Raw genomic sequence first — 21,110 nt, 5'->3', positions numbered from 1 at the left:
TCGGGTATAGAATCCGTATCCTCCCAGGTACCTGACTCAACACAATTGAAACAGACGGTTGAGATTTACACTCAGACGGTCGGGATTCGGGATGACAGAGGGGCAGGATTATTTGTGCTTTGAGATGCGTGCTAGTCCATTTTTAGACCGTCCAATTCAACTCTACTCAGTCAGGTAACTGGGATACGAATTCTATAGTATATACCAAGTCAAGTCAGAAGTCGTCCCTCTTCCCAAGTCCCAACCCTAAAATTAATTGTTTTTCTTTTTACTTTTTTTTTTCTCAAATAATTTCCTTCGTGTATTCTATTCGCCTCTGAGGCGAGACCGAGAGAGAGAGCACGAATGGAGGTCGAAGTGAGATTGGTGGCTGGGGTAGAGAGCTGCTTCGTGTCGCTGCCTCTGTTTCTCATCCAGACACTACAGAGAGGTTTCGAGAGAGACAACGGAGGCTTTGACTTGCCTCCGATTCTTGCTTTGGAGCTCAGTTGTATAGATGGCCACAAGTGGTTTCTCGCATGGTCTGGTTCTTCCTCCCGATCAAGTTTCATTGAGGTAATATTCTCTCGTTTTAGTGAGAACAATAATTTGGTGAATTTGTATGAATGCAATGTGTTCTTCTACAAAGAATCTGGCTGCTTGTTGGTTTCCCTTGGATAGGTGATGAACACTGTTAAGCCTTGTTGGCCCTGAATTGCAATCCACCCTCAATTAAATCCAAGTTTGCCTCAATTGTTCCTAATATGAACAATTCTACCTAAAAGAAGAGTTACATTTGCTTTAATTGTTTTGATTTAACAATTGCACAGTGCCCTAATTGAGAAATTTAACATAAAGGTAACGAGTTGAAATGGAAAAAAAGAAACAAACTAGTACCAGTATACCAAAATCCGGCATTTTGATCATTTTTGAGTCTTCAGATAGGCATGTGTAGAAGACCTTTTCTTTTTCTTTGTGAGTGTGGGAGGGTTTGGGGGTTGAGGGTGCGGGTGGGGTTTTGAGCTACATAACCAGCTCATAAAATCTTACGTGATATATATGTGGTTGAAAATTTTGAAGTATAAAACTTAGAGCATATGATAATGAGAGTTGCTCTGCAGGTACCCCAAAAGCTGGCAGCGTGCATCTCATTGCCAGACAAAACAAAAGCAAGATTGAAAGCAATTCCAGAACTGTCCAAAGCCCTTACAGTTAATATAGAACCCGCAACTGAAGAAGATTGGGAGATTTTGGAGAGCCGTCCTGATTCTGCTGAAGAGATTATGTTGACCCAGGTTAGTCTTTTATACATTCAGATGCTTATTGGTATCTCAGGTATTTGCATAATCTAAATAACGCCAAGCAGTTTTTTAGTGTGTGTGTATCTGCGGGGTATGGGAGGTTGCGTCATTTATTGTTTAGCGGGTTTTTTAGCAGCTTAGCAGTAGTTTAGTGACGATAAAGCAGTCAATATCATGATAGTATTTCTTTATAATAAGATTTTTTTCATGCAGCTTTAAGAAAAGAAAAGATCTCTTTCATGCTTAATTAATTTGAAATTGTCAATAACTCCTGGTAAGTATAAACGATTGACAGAATACCATTTCTACTACAATTCCATTATCCATACTGCATGGAGTAAATATCCTTCCGTAGTTAATTAGAATTTCTCAATTTTTATTTGAATTCGTGCCTTGTTGATTTAGAAAATTTGAAATAAACATACTACATGCTATATATTGACATATATGCTCTTCAAATAAGCACATTAATATGAGAGATCTAGTGCTAAATCCCACATGTTATTTACTCTGTATTAAGATTATGTTAGCTTCTACAATTGGGCCCACTTTTACAAAAACCTTTAATCTATCCCAAATTATTCAGCCTCAATAAAGCAGTGTAGCCTCCATAAAGCTCTAATTATGATTTGTGCCTTAATCCAACCCAAGTTATCCCAGATAACCTAAATGCTGTGCAAGTGCTATAATGCTTGTTTCATATCAGCATGTTACTCAACTATAAACATTCACTGATTTTGGCATGTATTAATGACTTCCAGTTGATAGGGACCATGCCGATAATATGTTACTCATGTATACTCCGACAAATATGTTATTTGTACTTTTATTGAACAATTAGTTGAATTGACAAACATGTTTGGCTCTCAATAGGTTGGTGTTGTTTACGAGGGGATGAAATTCCCCTTGTGGTTGTATGAGCATGTCGTGGTTGAATTTCTCGTCATCTCTTGTTCTCCTAACAAGTCTTTGGGTAAGAGAAAAGGCGTACTAAATTAATTAATTTTTTTTACACCAGAATTATCCTTGTTACCATCTGTTTTGCAACTTTCTTTTTCTTTTTTTTCTAATAGCATGTGGTGTTATCAGTATGGTAGGGCTAAAATACCAGGTGTACCGTAAGATTTAGGGCTACTCAAGCTTGTTTATGCAATTTTACTTTGGTTTTAATCTGGAAATAGCGTGGTACAAATTCTTGTGTCCTTTTATTGTTGATAAAACTAACTTGTATATCTCCTTTCTTAGTGCAACTTGTACCAGGTACAGAAATTGTAGTTGCACCAAAGACACGCTTCAAGCCCCCACCAAAACCTATTCCTCAAATCGAACAAACCAAGTCAAAAGCACTTCTTCGTGTACAAGCTGGGGATAATAAACATGTCCACCAATTCAATTATAGAGGTGTTGAACTTGGAGTATCTCTCACCAGCTGTGTCTTCATCCACCCTCAAACAGCATTGAATATAGGGTTTGGTAACCTTGACTTTGGTATAGTGTCAGCAAAGGTGGTACCGAAGGAAGGTAGCAAGAACGGGAAAGGAGAGATCAGTGTTGCAAAAAAGGGTTTGAATTCTAGAGAAAGAAATAGACATATTGCTGTGCGAGTGATTTATTCAAATTCAGTTGCGAAGGGTCATTTAATGCTTCCACAACCTACAAGGCATTTCATTCGAGCTGATGTCCATGAATGTGAGTTTGAAATACTTTCCTACTGTCATAATTACTTTCATTTGTTCTTTTATCATTGTTTGTTATTTTGTCATCATCATTCATTATGTGTAGATGCTTTTTCTATGTTTGCATCATTATCATTGATAACAAGTTAAAAGAATTAAATTTTCTGAAGGCTAAGTACTGATGCTGGTGCATGTACCACTTTGCTTTATCTCTCTTTCTTTTGTATTTGATGTCTGTTCATGTAAGTTTTCTAATGTCTTTATTCTCTTTGTTCATTTTTTTTATGATTGTACTTTATTCTCTTTGTTCATTATGTATTTGATTTTTTATTTGAGAACTTTATCAAACTGAAATCTTGCTGCTAGCTATGAGACCATACTTGTTTTAGTATACAATTTGTAAAAGAATTGTATAAAAAGTTGAATTAGATCTTTATTTTTCTTAAATTTACAGGGGTTTACATGAAGAAATACATCTTCAGTTCCAAGAAAGGTTCTCCTGTACTTACCATCTCACCTCTCCGGTTTAAAATCGCAAGGAAAAACAAGCCTGAAGAAAATACTGATTTTGACCTTAATGATCGAGAAAATAAGAACACATACCCAAGTAACAGTAATATCCCTCTAAACCTCATCGAAGACTTAATCGCTTCTCTTTCTAAAGAAGAAGGCCTTATAAAGAAAGATAAGGAGTTTCTAATCAAGTCATGGCTTATTGGCCAAGTAAAAGCCATTACCTCACAAAATGACGAAATAGATGCTCAAACTTTTGTTTTTGCAAATGAATCCTTGCTTCATTTCGAGGTACTAGATCACAAGTTCGGAAATAGAAAACTGGAGCTGATGTACCTTCTGGCTGTTCAATTTGAGGGATTAAATGGTGGGAGTTTGAATGAGAATTTTGAAATTGGGCTCGAAACTGATGTGGCAAATTTGGAGTTCGAGCCTGGCCTTGGGAAGTTGGAGTTGGGAGACCCAGTTTCCCTGGAGACATCTGTAGAGAGCAAACTGAGTGGAGGTTTCAAGTTGGATGTGTCTTCTCTGAGCTGGATGGAGATGACTATTTCAGATGTTAGCAAAAGTAACTCTCTCTCTCTCTCTCTCTACCCTCCCCTCCTCCCTTCATAAATGTTTGTTTGCCATATGATATGTACCTTTAGTTTAATTTTACTAGTAGAAGAGTAGAGTGATGAAATATGGCTGGTTTGAGTCTTTTTAAGAGGATTGAGAGATAATAGAAGGAAAGAACCAATTTCCTTTCGACAACCAGTTCTCTCTCCACAAAACTGGTGATATTTGCTCAGAAAAGGACTCGATACTAATTATATCTCATTTACACTTGAAGCAAAGAAAGTTCAGAAAGATGTATGGTTCCCTCTATTTTGCCCAACCAAACTTAATTATATCATATAAGTAATATTTATTTCCCATTTGCACTTGAAGCAAAGAAAGACCAGAAAGATGCATTGCTTCCTCTCTTTTACCCAAGCAAAGTTAATAAACTAATTTCTTTTGACTCTCATCATGTCAACCCTAGAACAAAATTCTACACCAGCAGTGACTAGCAAGGTCTTGTGCCTATATGGATGTTATGGTAATACGCATGTACTAATTGATTAAGTGCAAGAGATGTGCACATTCTGATGAGAGTTTTCCATATTAAGAACTAATTCGTGGGGAACAAACTTTTTTTTTTGTATAAAGAATGGGAAAAAGAAATAAACTATACACCTAGATCTACAGTCTAAACATGATTCAGTAGATTTAATCTTGGTAGTAGAGCCTTCTATCGAATCTATGAATAAGAGGCGATAAGTTTAAAAGAGTTGGTTTGTTAATTTGCATGCCTATTGTCTTTTAAGTTCAACTTTTGGAATGTGTAAAGCATCCATCACTCTAAATTTCTGGAGGAATGTGATCATGCAAAGCATCAATCACTCTTGTTTCTTTTAATCAGTTGTAGTTTTCTGTTTCAGGGGTATTCGTGCTTCTGTCACCGTTTTGTCGCAAGTTGTTGAGAAAACTGAACTCTTCATTGCCGGGGCATGTTCTTGTACATGGGCCTCCAGTAGGTGGTTGTTTCATTTATTTAAATTTTGTGTCTTTATCCTCTACCGCACCATTGTAATGTTTTCTTCTTACAATTTCTTCTGTATTCTTTATTGTATATATGTTACTATCATCTGCCTATTACGATTTTCATGTGTATTATTTTCAGGGCTCTGGAAAAACTACATTGTGCAAGGCTGTTGCAAAGCGTATGCAAGAGCACGGACAAACCTTGGCCCACATGTAAGTAGCATATGACATATTTCTTTCTTTCTTTTATTTGATCTTTGATTACTATGATAAAAGAATCACTTAGTCTTCTCCATTACCTAATAAATGAGATAGCATTTGGTGTCTGTAAACCCTAGAAGTTGAAAATGTTTGTGAAGTGCACCTCAAAAAAAAAAATCATTTTGGCATTTTGAGCATACTTTGGATTTTTGGAGACATTTCCAAGATGATAAAAGAATAATATATACCCACAGATAACACATAATGTAAGACCAATTAAACATACACAGGCATGCACATGCACAAAAAGAACCCGTACATATGATGCTTATTCTATTTGCAGAGTCCACATAAACTGTTCAAAACTAGCAGTTGAGAAGGGCACAAAAATCAGACAATCAATTTCAGATTACCTATCTGATGCTTTGGTCCATGCACCATCTGTTGTAATTTTTGACGATTTAGATAACATAATCTCAAACCCGTCTGATTCAGCTGAGGGAAGGTCTCAATCATCCAATTCATTCACAAAATATCTTACCGAACTGATTGATGAGTATAAGGTGAGGATAATTTGTATGGGTTGTTATGATATTATTACTGGTTTGAGTAATATCTGGTTCTTTTTGGGAGCCTTATTTTGGGTTTATTTATCTTTGTTAGCTCCATAATTGAAGATAAATTTCTTAGGCAAATTTCTCAATTGGAGAGAAATTCATTGAGGCTTAACTGCACAATTCAATTGGGTTCATTGAGGCTTAACTGCACAATTTATGATTCAGTAGGCAAGTTTGAGAGCACAATTGAGAATGGTTTGTAGAGGCTGTATTGTTATAAATTAGAAGTAATTTTTGACACGAATGAATAAGCTAATCACTCTCTACAAACACTAGCTGCTGTTATTACTAACCTTCACATTTGTTTCTTTTCTTTTACTTATTACCGTTCATTAATTAGTTGCAATTTTTTTATCACTTTGCAGTAGTTTACTTTGTTTCTGTTATCATTAGTTTTTTTTTTTTTCTATTTATTATATTTTTGCATGTTGAAGGAAAAGAGCGAGAACTTGTGTGGATATGGTTCTCTTGCATTTTTGGCTACAGCACAATCTTTTGGGAATCTACCTCAAGCGTTGACTGCTTCAGGTAATCTTACTCCCAACTCCCAACTGCCAATACAAAAATAAAACAAATTTGAAGGTCGCAAAGGCATGCCTTTTATTCGTGATGCCTCGTGATAGTGATTACTTATATATGCTTTTTCCTGTAGGGAGATTTGACTTCCATGTGCAACTTTCTGCACCAGCTGTCCCAGAAAGGCTTGGTATTTTGAGGCATGAGGTGCAGAAGCGCAGTTTACATTGCTCCGATGAGGTTCTTTCTGAGACAGCTTCCAAATGTGACGGTTATGATGCTTACGACCTGGTAATCATTTGCCTTTTTTCTTTTATAATTTTCAGTTAAAGGATGACTACAAAACCCCTAGTTCATCATTTTTCTCTATATAGATTAGTAAGAATGAATCATACTCTGGGCAACTTTTTTTCTTGGTAAAGTAGGAGCTTGGTATAGTGTGGAGATTCACCACATTTTATAGAGTTATGTTAGTTGTTCTCGATTTTCAGGGGTATGATTGATATAGCAGGGTTTGTCACGAGCTATACAATATATTTTTTTTCCTGTCTTTTTTTGGTTTTGTTTAATTATAAGAAAACTAGTTGTGGAAAGATGACCAACATCCCAACGGCACTCTCTTCATTCCTAGAGTGTGAAAAGAATAAAATAAAGAGCAAAGGGACAAGTAATTTATTGAGGTGTTTCTCCTGTTCTAGGGATGACATGACAATTTTAAGGTTTTTCATGGTTGAATTCTCCTTTAAATTATTTTTTATTGTTTTATAACAGGAAATATTGGTGGATAGAGCTGTGCATGCTGCCTCGGCTCGCTTTTTGTCATCTCCACGGCATAGTCATTATAGAGAGAATGGAAGCCCAAGTTTAGTAAAGGAGGATTTCTCAAAAGCAATGAATGGTTTCCTACCAGTTGCTATGCGTGGTATTTCAAAAGCTTCGTCAGATGGTAAAAATGCTGGTTGGGATGATGTGGGGGGGCTTACTGAGATCCGAAATGCCATTCAAGAGGTGAATTTTATTATTTTCTAAAATATAGTGTGATGGATATTTTTTTTCTCTGAAATAGTGCATGTGTTGTATGTTTGTTTAACTGCAATTTGTTGGAAAAAGCATCTGTAGAACATACTATTTGAATGCAACACCAAAATTTCAGCCAATACATGTTTGCTTGGTGTGGTACGGCATTTTACCACGCTTAATTATAGTGTTATTTGGCTATACATCATTTCATTTATTTTGATTTATTTATTTATTCCTTGTAAGCAGACTCTTGAATTGCCATCCAAGTTTCCCGACATATTTTCACAATCGCCCCTTAGACTTCGCTCAAACATTTTGTTATATGGGCCCCCAGGTTGTGGGAAAACACACATTGTTGGGGCTGCTGCAGCAGCTTCAAATCTTAGATATATTTCTGTCAAGGGCCCTGAGCTACTAAACAAGTACATTGGCGCATCTGAGCAAGCAGTATGTCTCTTTATTTGTCTTTTTGTTTTCTTGTTGCAAATTCAGAACTTATTTAGTTTAGTTTGCCAATGCTACCAAGCAATTCTCGTATATGGAAAGCATATTCCAGAATTTTCCAGAATATATGCAAATGACACCCCATCTTAAGTTTACACAATGGGAGACTTACATTCTATTGTATGTTGACCTTTTTGCTTCTAGCCTTCATGAAAATACCCCACACCCCCCCAACCCACCCCTCAAGGATATTTGCACCAACTCTTCTCATATTCGCAAGTGCATCCTGGCAGTTTGCAGGATATTTGCAAATGACACCTAGTTCTTAAGTTAGTGTTGCTGAAGGCACAGTGATTGCAACTATTGAAATAGATGAATAGAAGCAACTAAGCAGCCTTTAGGTACCTTTTTTGGGATTCCTGTTGTTGGAAGATTTCAAATTTGGATTAAATGTCTCCACTTTTTAAATACTTCATAACAAAAAATTTAGAACTCAAATAACAAAATAAAACTTTTAGATGTAATACATATTACCTCCTCTCCACGAGTATAAAAATTCGACATTTTGACTTTGTTTAAATGGGAAATCAACGTCCAGAAATTGTCCACTTCAGTGGATATTTATTTAAGCTCTCATTCCAATCAAAACAAAATCAAAATGTCGTAACTTTTTGTGTATTGAGAAATAGAATACAGGTGAAATTAGACCCTTTTATTTATTATTATTTATTTCGTTGATTCTCAGATATAAAAAATAAATAATTTCAGGTTAGGGACCTCTTTACAAAAGCTGCAGCTGCTGCTCCATGTCTTCTGTTTTTTGATGAGTTTGATTCAATCGCACCTAAGAGAGGTCATGACAACACTGGAGTTACAGACCGTGTTGTCAATCAGGCTAGTTCTTATGCTTCACCTTTCCTAAGTTATTTTTAAGGGCAAACTTTTTTTTTACATCACATGTATAATTGCAAAACATCAAATATTTAGTCTACCGTGCTGAAATCTCCATTCTTACATTAAGCACGTAGATGTCTTGATTCGCCAACGGCTGTGATTAATAGATGAAATTTCAGATTGAATATCAGCCTTCCAATCAAATAGTCTGCCTTCTTTTGATTCTATGCATCCTTTTGTTGTTTTTCTATGTGTAGGAAGTCAAAATTTATTTAGACAAGCACTCGTCACATGCAAATTGTATCATCTTTCTGATTGATCCTCATTTCTTTCCATTTCTTAAATGTCATTTAAGGAATTTTTAGATTTTGATAATGGTCATATCTTCATTTCTTTCCATCTTTTTTATATCATTTAAGGAATGTTATTCGTCATTTAATGTCATTTTGTATGAAAATATGTCAAAAAAGGATCAAAAGTTATTAATATGTCATGTAACGAATGTTATTGATGCGTAGATGTAATTTAATATGTCATTTAGTAATGTTGTTTGTTATTTAGTCAATTTTTTTATGAAAATATGTCATTTTGTTTGAGAATTTTCTTTTTTTGTTCTCTTATAATGTCCCCATTGCAGTGCACGGGCATCATACTAGTAATTTATTTCATATGAATACATATTAATTAAGGAAAACTCTGTTCGTCTTTGGCAAATGCCATAATATATACATGCACCAGAAAAAACGAGTAGTGCATTATGCATCCCTTATAAATATGCAGTTGCACTCCCTTGTCCACAACTCCACATATTACCCCCATTATTTTTGCAAAAGTGAAAAAAACGAAGGTGTAATTTATTTATTTTTGAAGAAATTAAAAGAGGTGCATCTAATTAAGCATTTTACATGTCTTGGTGGGGGCTATCAGAGATTACTTATTGTTAGGGGCATAAATTTTATTTTCACATGTATATGAGCAAATGCCCAGAACTATCCATTCTCTGTGTTACCCATTGTGTGATACTTCTAGCTTGCATGTCACATTTGTGTTATTTGTTTTGTTTTTCAACAGTTGCTAACAGAGCTAGATGGAGTGGAGACCCTGAACGGCGTGTTTGTCTTTGCTGCCACTAGGTTAGTACTTTGTAAGTGCAGATTGCATTTTTCTACTGGTCTCATATTGGCCCATGGCCTTACTGGTACAGATTGTAACCAGTATCAGCAATTTAACTTGTATAAGTCTCTATTATGTGATAAAACACCAACTGCCATAGACAAAGAACGGGAAAGTTATTATGTTTTACATTTGGTGCTATTAACTGTTTTATTAATTAACTATTGTTTACCCAGCCGACCAGACTTATTAGATGCTGCGTTGTTAAGGCCGGGTCGGTTTGACCGGCTTCTATTTTGCGATTTCCCTCAGTGGCAGGACCGTCTGGATATTCTCTCTGTTCTCTCCAAAAAGGTTCTATTCTTACTTTTGGCTATTTACATGACATTTTCTGAGGCTTGTGCCTGCCATTTTTATATAGGAAAAAATGTTTGTGTTATGCGAAATGTAGTTTCGTCCCTATCTGTATTGTGCCTTCCCTAAACCCATGTTTAATTCAAACCAAGAATATTCTAATGATTTGGTTATGAAGTGATGCAGTCTGTACAAATTAATTTTTTTTTTTAGGGTAGGGTGGTAACTTGCCATCCTACATTTTGATTAATAAGAAAGTTTTTTACAGAAGCCCAAGTGGACTTAATAGTAACAGCAATATATACATTATTTACATATCACTCTACACTCCTATTGTATAGAACGAAATAGGAACAAAAATTAAACTACAGTATGTAAATCAGCAGTGACTCACCCACTGTTGAATGTCCATAGCCGCCTCGTTACAAAGGATGTGAATGGACTTTGATTTATCATTGAAGATTCTATTGTTCCTCTCTCTCCAGATTGTACAAATTAGTTGAGTGATAATTTATTATATCCTTTCTATAAACCGCTAAATGCTATTTGCAAAAACCCTATATTGGGTTCTTGTGAAAAATATGGGAATTGTTATATAGTTCTTCCAAAAGAGAGGTGTATTCCACATGCTATGAGAATGTGTTGGCATAAAATCTGATATTATTTTCTCTATAAACCCAATTTCAGCTTCCTTTGTCAAGTGATGTGATTTTAGAAGACATAGCCTCTGTCACTGATGGATTCAGCGGTGCAGATCTTCAGGCACTCCTGTCAGATGCACAACTGGCAGCCGTGCACCAGCTGCTAGATAGTCAAGAGAACAATAGCAGCTCGTCAGGAAGCAGCCCTGTGATAACCGACAGCATTTTGAAATCAGTGGCAACAAACGCAAGGCCTTCTATATCAGAGTCTGAGAAAAAGAGGCTCTATAATATTTATACGCAATTTATGCACTCCAAAAAGTCCCTCTCTGCTCAGGTAGTTTGTTAGATTAATGACGCACTGTGTTGGCATCAGTCCAGTACCGTTGTTAGTAGTGCAATGTTTTTTTAGTGAAAACTTCACACCTTATGGCGCTAGCAGAGTATGTAATGTAACTGTGTTCTTTGGGGAAAGCTCCATGGCATCAGATTTCACAAATTAAAAAGGATGAAGGAAAATGGCATACTTATAATAATAGATGTACTTGTATTCATACTCAATACTGTTCTGTCTCTGGTATGGTCAGCAGCATGTTAGTTCCAAAGTCTAGATTAAGACAAAACAAATTGTTAAATTGAATTAAAAAAGACTAGTATATGTGTACCCGAGCCAGTATCATCAGCGGGCACCTTTTCCTGATGTCGTTATCTTCAAATATTACCTGTAATAATTGGGGCAAATCAATTATTTCGAACCAGTTTAGAATAAAATTGTGGTCACGATGTAATAGTGATATAATGTGGAACTTCTATTCTTTCTTTATCTTTTCATTTCCATTTTCAGATGAGGGATGTGAAGGGGAAAAGAGCAACGCTAGCTTGAGTGTCCATGAAAAGGAGAATAAAATGACATAATAAAACAGCAGCATATGATACTGTATGATCTGATTTTTGTCATATAAAATTTTATAGTGAAGTTTCTTATTTCTTTAACAAATAGCCTTATGCACTTGGACTATCTTTTTGGGTTCATTTAGTATTGTATACTTTCTAGTGTGGACTGGGGATTTCCCATGATCCATTTAGATGCCAAGTTGGCTCGGAATTGGTTTGAAACTGTTTGTAATGTACCACCCTGTAGGCCTTGCACCATGTGGTACCATGGTATTGAGTTTATTGATTCTGTGACAAATTTGTATTTCTAGGTGAGATAAAAACAACAGAAAGTTAAAAGTACCTTGTATGAGAAGAGAGTGCTTTCTATTTTGCCTATTTTATTTTTAGAAAAGAGAGTGCTTTCTATTTTGCCATATTATGTTGCAACCTTGTATGAGATGTACATATAATTAAAATAAATGGAAGAGAGCAAGCAATATTGTCTGAGATTTTGTTTTCTTGTAACTAGTATATATGTAATTTCATTTTGGTTCCAATATTCTTTGTATGTAATTATTGTCTGAAATCTGAATGTATTTCACGAGTTTATTTTTGAAAAGAGATTGAAATGGTTTTATATTTGGTAAATGAATGTTTTTTTTTCCTTCTAAATCATAGGTTTAGTTAGGCAAAACGCAAAAGCAATATAGGAGGAAAATAAAATTATGTACGACACAAGTAGAGGTTTTCTTACAAAAACAAACTTGTTTTTGTTTTTTATTTACATATTTCACCAAAAGAGCTCGTTCGTTTACACGGAGAGTACTTTCTTTTATCGCATGGAGCGTTTTGCTAGACAGCATTTATTTGGTCATAAGAAATGGTGGACTTGTGTATTTGGCTATAGGTATAGGTGCTCTTTTAGATTCTCTCGGCTCAGCTCTCGAGTCTCGACTATAATAAATTTCCTTTCCCGCCAAGCGAATAAAAAATTTACATTCCCAATTTGTTCTCTTGCGATATAGAAAGATAGGAATCTTGAGAGCACTCGTCTTCCCGCCTTATTTGTCCCCCTTATTTTCCATTCCCGGGCTTTTTGTTGGGCTTGCCTATCCCTAAAACATTAAGTTGTCTATCTTTGACTCAGAGCTCACAGCCCAGCAGGGAGATCAATTCAAAGAAAAGAAAACTAAACCCTCAGCAGAGCGTCTGGGACGCGGAGGAGAAACGCCATCTGAGAGGCGAAGGAGAAAGGAGAGACGCGAAGGAGAAAGGAGAAAGGCTGATCGCCGCTTATGCTCACCTCCGCCTGTGCACAGACAATTTTCACAGAAAACCAGCACTTCTGGGTGATCTGGTGAGTGGAGGTAAACCAGCACTTCTGAAACAGAAACTCCGCCTGCGCACAGACAATTTTCACAGAAAACCAGCACTTCTGGGTGATCTGGTGAGTGGAGGTAAACAAATTATAGTTTGCCCTTTGAGACCTTTGGAGTGCATCTATGAAATTCTCAGGCACAAACCGAGGAGCCTTACCTGTTATTATTGGTTTTGAACAAAAGTTAACTTACACGATTGTATGAATTTTTTTTTTCTTTTTTGTTGTTGTTTCTGCAACTAAACTTATTATGTAAATGGTCTGCATAAAGTCTTAAGTTAAATTCTCTTTCATAAGCAACCGTTGCACATAAAGAAATCATGGTTAAAACTTAGAAACTGTTGAATTGATTAAATTCTTTTTTATTGTTGCTCAAATCTCTTTCCAATTAATTTCATTTCAGTTGTTATGCAAATAGTTGTTTCGACTAAAACATTGCTGAAATTGATTGAACATTTGGTTTTCTGCACATGAGGTGCAAGAATTGATAAATAATCATTATTTTCTATATTTTTGGACTATGAATCTGTTCACACAGGAAAGTGAAAGATAGTGATAACAAATGACCAAATTTAAAATGAGGAGTTAGTGGTTTAATCTATGTTTTTATAACTGTAACTTAAAGTATTTCACTACATATTTCCTGTGATCTCAAAAAGTTAAGGCAATTCATTTTCACCTTGTAGTCTAGCTCACTGATATCCTGAAGTTCACAATCCTTTTTGAACTTTCTGTGCAACAAATTCATTTAGCAGCGATTTGAGTTAGAATTAGAGTGTCGCATGGAACAATGAAAAAGTTTGTTAACTGTATATTCGTCTGTATATGTTTGCCTATCTCGGACAAAATTCCTAGCTTCGCCACTGGGAGGAGGCAATGAGTAATCTTACATGGAGGTACCACACGCTAATACAAGCGCTGTTGTCTCGTGGCCCCTTGAAGGAGGAGGAGTTCCATGAGATTTTCATCGGCGTTAGCGGGAAAAATCCAGGTACTTTTCTTGCTTTCCATTTTTTCTGTTTCAGAAACTCTTTTCTGAAAACTTTTCATTTTTCTTATATTGGTAATCTAAATTCGAGTCTTGTTTGAATTTGTTGCTGCCTGTTCATCTTGTTTAGATTTCGATTGTTTAATCTGATGGGTCTGTGAGTTCGAGAATGTCAAATATTTGATTAGGATGCGGGTTTGCAAATCATCCAAAATTTTATTTCTTGTCTTTTCTTTCTTGGGTGGGCTGGGTTTAATGATAAAATCAGATCTCTCAGGTGCCAAATACAAAATAAACATTATTAAGTGGATACAATTGTAAATTACCACTACTATTTTAACTTTGCATTTTGAATAACAGTGAAGTACAAGGATATATTTAATCAAGCTCTTCTCAAGATAAACGATGCACTGGCCTATGTGCAATTCGAGCTGAGAGCATGTAGAAATCAGTACGATGGACAGGTGTATTATGGTGTGGTGAATAATGTGGCTGATGAGCAGTCAAAACTCGGCACTAAGTATTTGGCTCCTCAAATCGCCTTCTACAAGGGTGTGGTATGCAATTTACTATTACAACATTGTGGGGGTTCTTTGCAAATTATGCCAAACACTAGTCAGATCTGCAGCTTGGAAGTTTTTTTTTTTTAAAAAGTTGCAAGAATAACTGACTGTTAGTTAAGTTTGATATGAGGAAGTAGTACAATTAACTAAATATTGACAATATTTTTCCCAATTTGGAATTACCTTGCATTTTTTTTTCCAAAGCATGAATTGAACAGAGAATGAGTCATGATAATTTTCAGGTCGTACTAAGAGGAAAAAATGGTAAATAACATAGAAAGTCTGGGAAATTGGGTCATTTTTTGTACTGTCGTTTGTTTTAAACTTTTAATAGAATTCAAATGTGCTGAACATTATTGTACAGATCAAAATTGTCTGCTTGTTTTGCAAATATTGTAAAATTATTGTGTATATTTTGGGAAAAAAAAACTTCCCGATGGAATTGTATATAGTATAAATTGTTAGCAAAACCTGACGAAGTAATTTCTGCTATGCTATCTATTGTCATAGATTGAAGCAATAAATAATGATGGCGGAAAGGAGGGAATGATCTCTAATATAGATGCTCTTAATGTCCGCCTTGAGAATCAGGTACTATGTAAACTCGGTACCATTTCAGGCCTTCAAATATTTTACCTACCCCTCTTTATGTTCTATAGTAAGCACAAGTCATGAAACACCCCTTGTGTACTTATGCCAAGGATGTTATATTTGGTACATTTTGTTTCTTTTATCATTGCCAGATAGTTCCAAGCAGGAAAGGATATCTGGTAATGTAATCCTTATTTAGTTTTCATCGTCACAATCTGACAGCACCTTGAAGTAATTTGAGTAGAGTTATTTCACTTGATTGTACAAGGACTGTTTGGGGTCACTTTTGGTACTATTTTTTTTTTTTTATAATTATGAAGCTTAGGCAATAAGTAGTATGGAGCAATTCCAGTGAAAGTGCTCCTTTTTCCCGACAGCTTATTTTCTAACAGAAAAAATGTTAATGGGGTCTTATTTCAGATTGTACTGAGTCAGGCTTCACAAGATTGTGGAGCAAAACTCCCCACTGCCTTTAAACTCTTCAACATGTCTCAGAAGGAAAAAACATTGCAAGAATTAATAAAGGACAAGTGGCTTTGTCAGACTTCCTCTGGCCAGATCGGCCTCGGCATCAGATCATTTTTTGACCTCAGAGGCTGGTTCCGTACCAACGAGGTTCCTTCTTGTGATGTGTGCAATGAGGCTGGTGTGAAGGTACGCTGTTTTAGCTAATCTGCTATGTGTTTATTGATTTTTTGTCATACTTGCATGAAAACCGTAACTCCTCTAATATTGGAAACACCAGCAAGCTGCTAAAACCAAGGTAGAGCCAAGTGAATATAACTTAACTGCACCTGATCTTTTAAGTGAACAGTCTCTTTATTAACTCAACTAAATATGCATCAGAAATCCAGAATTCATTCAGGTTTAACAGTTGAGATCTTTCATTTTTCATTTCATACTTCTTTTTCCTCTTTTATTTTACAGGCCTCTGTTTGTCCAAAGGAAGGCTGTCTCGTCAGAATACACGATTATTGTCTGCAGAAGAAATTTTCTAATAAAATGGTACCCGTTTTTTCATTCTAATTTTTTTTACCAAAATCATATTGCCAGATTATACTTTTATCCCTCAAATTGGCTAACCATTTTGTGCTTGATCCTTCTTTTTACCCCCAGTCACCCATTTTAAAGCTGGATTACTAGATATTAATAGAACATTTTTTTAATTTAACAGCACAAAATCACATTAATCTTATTATAAGTACACTTGAATGCATCAAACAGGGCTCGAGAGCTTGTCCAGGTTGTGGGACTGAGTGGCCTTTGTCAGAATACGAGTCAGCAGAAATCCATGAAAATAATACAACTTCACCTGATGAAAGCCAAATTACATCTGCTAACCCTGTTCCAAGGCATCTCAGAAGCACAAAAACCGAGGAGTGTGACTCAGGCCCGGCGCAAAGTCAGAGTAAGAGAAAAAGGCGCAGGCCATGCAAACCTGAACCGGCCGACACACTGGAGCCTTCTCAAAGATTAAGACCCAGAGTGCGCAAAGCCTAACTGCTAGGAAGTGCAGTTACATGCCACTCTTTGTGTATATTAGATGTTTTATGCCATGTTTTGTTGAAAAGTTAATTTTTAGTTTATCTTTTTTTTGAAAGAATTTTTTTTTTTTGCACTGATGAAACTCTTGGAATGCATATGGTGGTTTATGCTCCACCTACTGATCAAATTGTTCCTTGATCAAAACCATTGCAGAAACATCTGGGGTGGCTTACAGGCCAAATTTTGTTTGTCTTACTTTACCTCATCCCCTTTGTGAGGCTTATATCAGAGTCTCTGTCTATTTTTACTATGTGGTATCTTATCTGTGTTGCAAGCCGTGCCTATGGCTTTGCATTTTGCTGGGACTTGGTGATTAGGGTAACTCTAGGTTTAATTGCATAACAAAACAGTACTGGTTGTGTGATTTAACTTTCTTCAATGAAGATGAGCCTTGAGCCTTTATATCAAAAGAAAAAAAAAAAAAACAGTCGGTTAAAAGATTTGAAGCCTTTTCCTTTAGAAAGCAAATATTGCTAAAAGTATCTCCTGATATTTTTCTTAAAATCTCTTGAGAGCCTTCAGTCGGCTCAACCGCACAGGTTCCGGTTTGTTGGCATTAATTTTTTAGTACCGTTTCATTTGGTTTTCCAAAAAGATACCATGGCACAAGAATGTTTATTTAAGTTTTTAAACATCCATCTTGGTGCAATGCTCGTCGCTACAGTCATGTCAAATCTACTGCAGTTTCATTTGCAAAAGAGTATACAGAAATGTTCATTCGACATTTTGGAGCCTGTTATTGCTGTTCATTTAATAATAGACTATCAATTTCTGCTCTACAATTGTTGCGCATTATCAAGAATATATATAAAACTGCGGTTGGGATTGGTAACCATCATCAGAATATATATATATATAGGAGGATTCAAATGCATCCAAATTTTTGTGCACCCAAATGCACCTTATCTTTTAAATTTTTTTTCTCCGTTTTCAAAGTCCGAATAGTCAATCCGAACCGTTAGATGCGATCTATATATTAAGATTTGCTTGGAAACCAAATTTTATATTTTTTGGAATTTTTTGTTTATTTATTAAGCCACTTTGAAAATCGCTGATTTTACATTTTCTGGACCATTGGATCAGCGATTTTCAAAGTGGCTTAATAAATAGTAAAAAAATTCCAAAAAATGTAAAATTTGGTCTCCAAGTACATCTTAATATGTAGATCGCATCTAACGGTTTGGATTGACTATTCGGACTTTGGAAACAGAGAAAAAGGATAGGGTGCATTTGGGTGCACAAAAATTTGGATGCATTTGGACCCTCCTCATATATATATATATATATAGCATCACCTGTTGGCACGCTGTGAAATATGTTACTGGCAATATGCTGCACTCCAGGATCAATTAAACACGCTTAATTGTTTGTGCTTGTCACTGTATATATATGTACTTGCTTCAAGTTTATTAATGAATATATATATTGTTCTTCTGTTTAGGTAATTGTTTACTACAACAAAGTAGACACTTTTTGAGAGGGAAAAAACGCATTTATTACGGTACTCTCTCGCGAAAAGTACCGTCGCAAAAAAAAAAGCTGAACAATGAGAATAGTCCGTCGCAAAAAGTTACTTTTTTATCCTCGCGAAAAGTGTCTCATTCTTGTTGTATACTAAGATGATCTAAAAATCACAGCCCAAACAGAAAAGAATCTAGAATCAAATGTACTGTGCTAGAATTATAATATTTATCGGAAAGATAAAAATTTACAAGATAAAAAAACATACAACTTTGTCTAATAAATCGCAAGTTTTGAGCGAATGGAACAAGACCTTTTTATGTGTTCTCTCTTTGTTTGGTAAAGAAAGGATTTAGTTTATATATATATATATATATACATACATACATACATACTCCAGTTATAGTTAGATTTTGAGCATACGATAAATCACACAAATTATTGTCGTGTTCTCTTTTTGTTTGGTAAACAGAGAGGATTTAGGTTTCTTATATATATATATATATAACTTCAATTATTGTTAGATGTTGACAAGTCCAGCCCAGGTACAGGGCATCCAGTGTGCTGGGCTCCAAAAAAAATTTAGTTTATATATATTAAAAAAATATTAATATGTAGATATTTAAAATAAATAAAATATTATGACTCAAACTTTGTATGTATAAAGGATCTAAACTTTTCTTCCGCTCTGAGCATCAAAATCTTCAGAACCCTAGATGTTAAACATAGAATTTATCACACAAAAAAAAAATATATATATATATATTTTTATGAAAAATGCGGGAGTCAACCTCCCATATTTTTTATATATGGGACACTAGAAGTGTCAAAAAAGTTACAAAGTTCAAACTAAAATTACAAAATTATTTACCGTGGCCACTCTTTATACTTTCTGATACCAACTTTTAAATTCTGTTACAAACTCAATTTACAGTTGTGGTAACAATTTCTCATCCTGTTATAATATTCTCCTACACCTCTCCTTTCAAATTACAAAGCACATTGCATTGTCAGGCTCATTTACCTAACCTTCAAGGAAACAAAGTTTAGAAGACATTTATGGAATTCTTTCCAATAGATGCTTATTTGGTAGTTTTGAAAATTGAAATCAAAATCAATAAAATAAAAATTAGAAGAATGAAACAGTTTAAAATCAATGTGAAGAAAATGACAAATAAAATTAAAATTTGCAATTGCAAAATAGAGTTCTCAGTCCAACCAATAAATTTTTCTGTGGCAGCAGAAAAAAGTAGTCACAAGAAGCACTGAAATATAGATTTTTTTTTATGGTACTAATATATTTATCTACTTCAAAAGAATAAAAATATTATATTTATACTGTGCTTCATAAAATTAAAATAATTACAAGTACGAAAGAATAATAACTGTTAGGGGTGCACAAAAAGTTTCGTAGTTTGTTTAATTGAGTTCAATTCGTAAAAAAATTCGGTTTGAAACGAATCAAACCAGCTCTGTTATGAAACGAATCAAATCCAGTTTGGTTCAAAATTGATTCAAATCGAATTTGAACTGAGTCTGACTCGGTTCGAAACTCTTCTTTTTAGTTCTAACCAAGGTTCTAAATAGCGATTATAGCAGCATAGCGGGGAGACAAAAAAAAAAAACTACTGCGAATAGCGTAGCTATAGTGAAAGCTATCATACATAGCGATTTTCCCTTTTAAAATTTTTTATTTTATATTTCTACTAATTATCAACATAATTAATATTAGAGAATTGATGTAACAACTAAATGACAACTAATTTAAGTTTATTATTTTTATCAATTACGTAAATAAGAAAAAAAAATCTAAAAAGTAACATTATTTAATAGTTCATACTTCATAGTATTACATATTATAATAGACAAAGAGCAATTAATTTTATAAGGTAAATGAAGTCAATATACATATTTAAACATTTGATATATTATAATAATAATAATAATAATAACAATAATAATAATAATAATAATAATAATAATAATAAAAATCAGCTTTCAATTGAAACGAACGATAATAATTTTACAAATAAATACTATGCGAAAAGCAATCAAAATGAAGAATTAACATTTGAATATTTCTCGATATAGAATGAGAGAATAAATCACAAATAAAAATAAAAGCACATAGTTTGGTTTAGCATACTTTTCGTAGAAGACCATGTAGCATTAGAAATAAGAATAGAAGTACAGAAGTTTATATAAATTGTAATAAAAAGTCAATATAGCATAGCGGCAGCTATAGTGGGTCGCATATAGCGGTAATAGCGGTCAGCTATTATAGCTATAGCGGTCGTAGCTGAGTTAGCGCATTTTTATCTCATAGCTTAGCATTTATGGTCCGGAAAAGCTATAGCGCCGCTATAGCTAGCTATTTAAAACACTGGTTCTAACCCTACTTCAATTTCAAACCAGTTTGGCTCAAAACTGATTTGAATCTCATCGAATCAGACTCGAACTCTTCTTTACAATTCGAAACCCTAGTTCAACTGGATTAAGTTTGATTTGCTTGCAGTCCTAATAACCGTACTTAAAATTTATCAAATAAAGTACATGGTAAATGATCAAATCTATCATATTCCTGCCCTTGTGAAATCCGCTCTACTTTGTTGTTTGTCTTGGCAATTTTTAGAATAATAATTGCTGAGGAACAAACATTCCAGAGAATTTGGAGCGGATCACAATCCGACACGGGCAGGCTTCATCCACTGACAAAAGGCGCTGACCAGTGTCCTTCGCTTTTTTACAATATACTTTTCAAATTTCAAATTTTTCAAACAATACCCTCCACATCTCCAGCGCAGCATCTACAGCTGGACAATCGGACCGTTATATTTTTAAGGAATGCCTTGAGATTTGCGCAACCCGCATGT

The 21,110-nt window shown here is 34.8% G+C and overlaps 2 protein-coding genes across 8 annotated transcripts; both read left to right on the top strand.

Moving 5' to 3' along the window:
- The first annotated feature begins 203 nt into the window (after window positions 1-203).
- PEX1 (peroxisome 1) lies at window positions 204-12,215 on the top strand. Of its 3 annotated transcripts, none has more exons than XM_078315184.1 (17): window positions 204-555; window positions 1,101-1,274; window positions 2,154-2,253; window positions 2,526-2,969; window positions 3,411-4,037; window positions 4,933-5,024; window positions 5,175-5,248; window positions 5,580-5,799; window positions 6,288-6,381; window positions 6,506-6,660; window positions 7,141-7,377; window positions 7,636-7,836; window positions 8,602-8,727; window positions 9,799-9,860; window positions 10,077-10,194; window positions 10,882-11,172; window positions 11,680-12,215. In XM_078315184.1, exons 1-17 carry the CDS (start codon window positions 346-348, stop codon window positions 11,716-11,718), a joined length of 3,264 nt encoding a protein of 1,087 aa, XP_078171310.1. In that variant the 5' UTR covers window positions 204-345; the 3' UTR covers window positions 11,719-12,215. The 3 variants fall into 3 exon arrangements, 2 of the variants coding, with proteins under 2 accessions (XP_078171310.1, XP_078171311.1); XR_013514891.1 differs by having other exon boundaries at window positions 206-555; window positions 9,799-9,871; XM_078315185.1 differs by having other exon boundaries at window positions 206-555; window positions 6,294-6,381.
- Window positions 12,216-12,874: 659 nt separating this feature from the next.
- Window positions 12,875-17,070, top strand: LOC144565779 (uncharacterized). 5 transcript variants are annotated; one of them, XM_078315614.1, is made up of 7 exons: window positions 12,875-13,068; window positions 13,945-14,080; window positions 14,438-14,634; window positions 15,151-15,231; window positions 15,652-15,885; window positions 16,159-16,236; window positions 16,456-17,070. In XM_078315614.1, exons 2-7 carry the CDS (start codon window positions 13,966-13,968, stop codon window positions 16,729-16,731), a joined length of 981 nt encoding a protein of 326 aa, XP_078171740.1. In that variant the 5' UTR covers window positions 12,875-13,068; window positions 13,945-13,965; the 3' UTR covers window positions 16,732-17,070. The 5 variants fall into 5 exon arrangements, with proteins under 5 accessions (XP_078171740.1, XP_078171741.1, XP_078171739.1 ...); XM_078315615.1 differs by having other exon boundaries at window positions 12,875-13,078; XM_078315613.1 differs by having other exon boundaries at window positions 12,875-13,158.
- Window positions 17,071-21,110: the final 4,040 nt, after the last annotated feature.

Source organism: Carex rostrata, chromosome 14 (assembly GCF_964058835.1).
Source record: "Carex rostrata chromosome 14, lpCarRost1.2, whole genome shotgun sequence".
In the NCBI taxonomy this organism is placed as follows: Eukaryota; Viridiplantae; Streptophyta; class Magnoliopsida; order Poales; family Cyperaceae; genus Carex; species Carex rostrata.
Note: the sequence above shows the minus strand (reverse complement) of the source record. Positions and strands in the feature narration are given on the sequence as shown.

Bases quoted from the DNA above. Each gene is read 5' to 3' on its own strand.
- PEX1 (XM_078315184.1), top strand. From the start codon at position 346: ATGGAGGTCGAAGTGAGATTGGTGGCTGGGGTAGAGAGCTGCTTCGTG. The intron at 2,254-2,525 runs GTAAGAGAAAAG...CTCCTTTCTTAG, and splicing joins TTCTCCTAACAAGTCTTTGG to TGCAACTTGTACCAGGTACA. The intron at 9,861-10,076 runs GTTAGTACTTTG...TTGTTTACCCAG, and splicing joins TTTGTCTTTGCTGCCACTAG to CCGACCAGACTTATTAGATG.
- LOC144565779 (XM_078315614.1), top strand. From the start codon at position 13,966: ATGAGTAATCTTACATGGAGGTACCACACGCTAATACAAGCGCTGTTG. The intron at 14,635-15,150 runs GTATGCAATTTA...CTATTGTCATAG, and splicing joins TCGCCTTCTACAAGGGTGTG to ATTGAAGCAATAAATAATGA. The intron at 15,232-15,651 runs GTACTATGTAAA...GTCTTATTTCAG, and splicing joins ATGTCCGCCTTGAGAATCAG to ATTGTACTGAGTCAGGCTTC.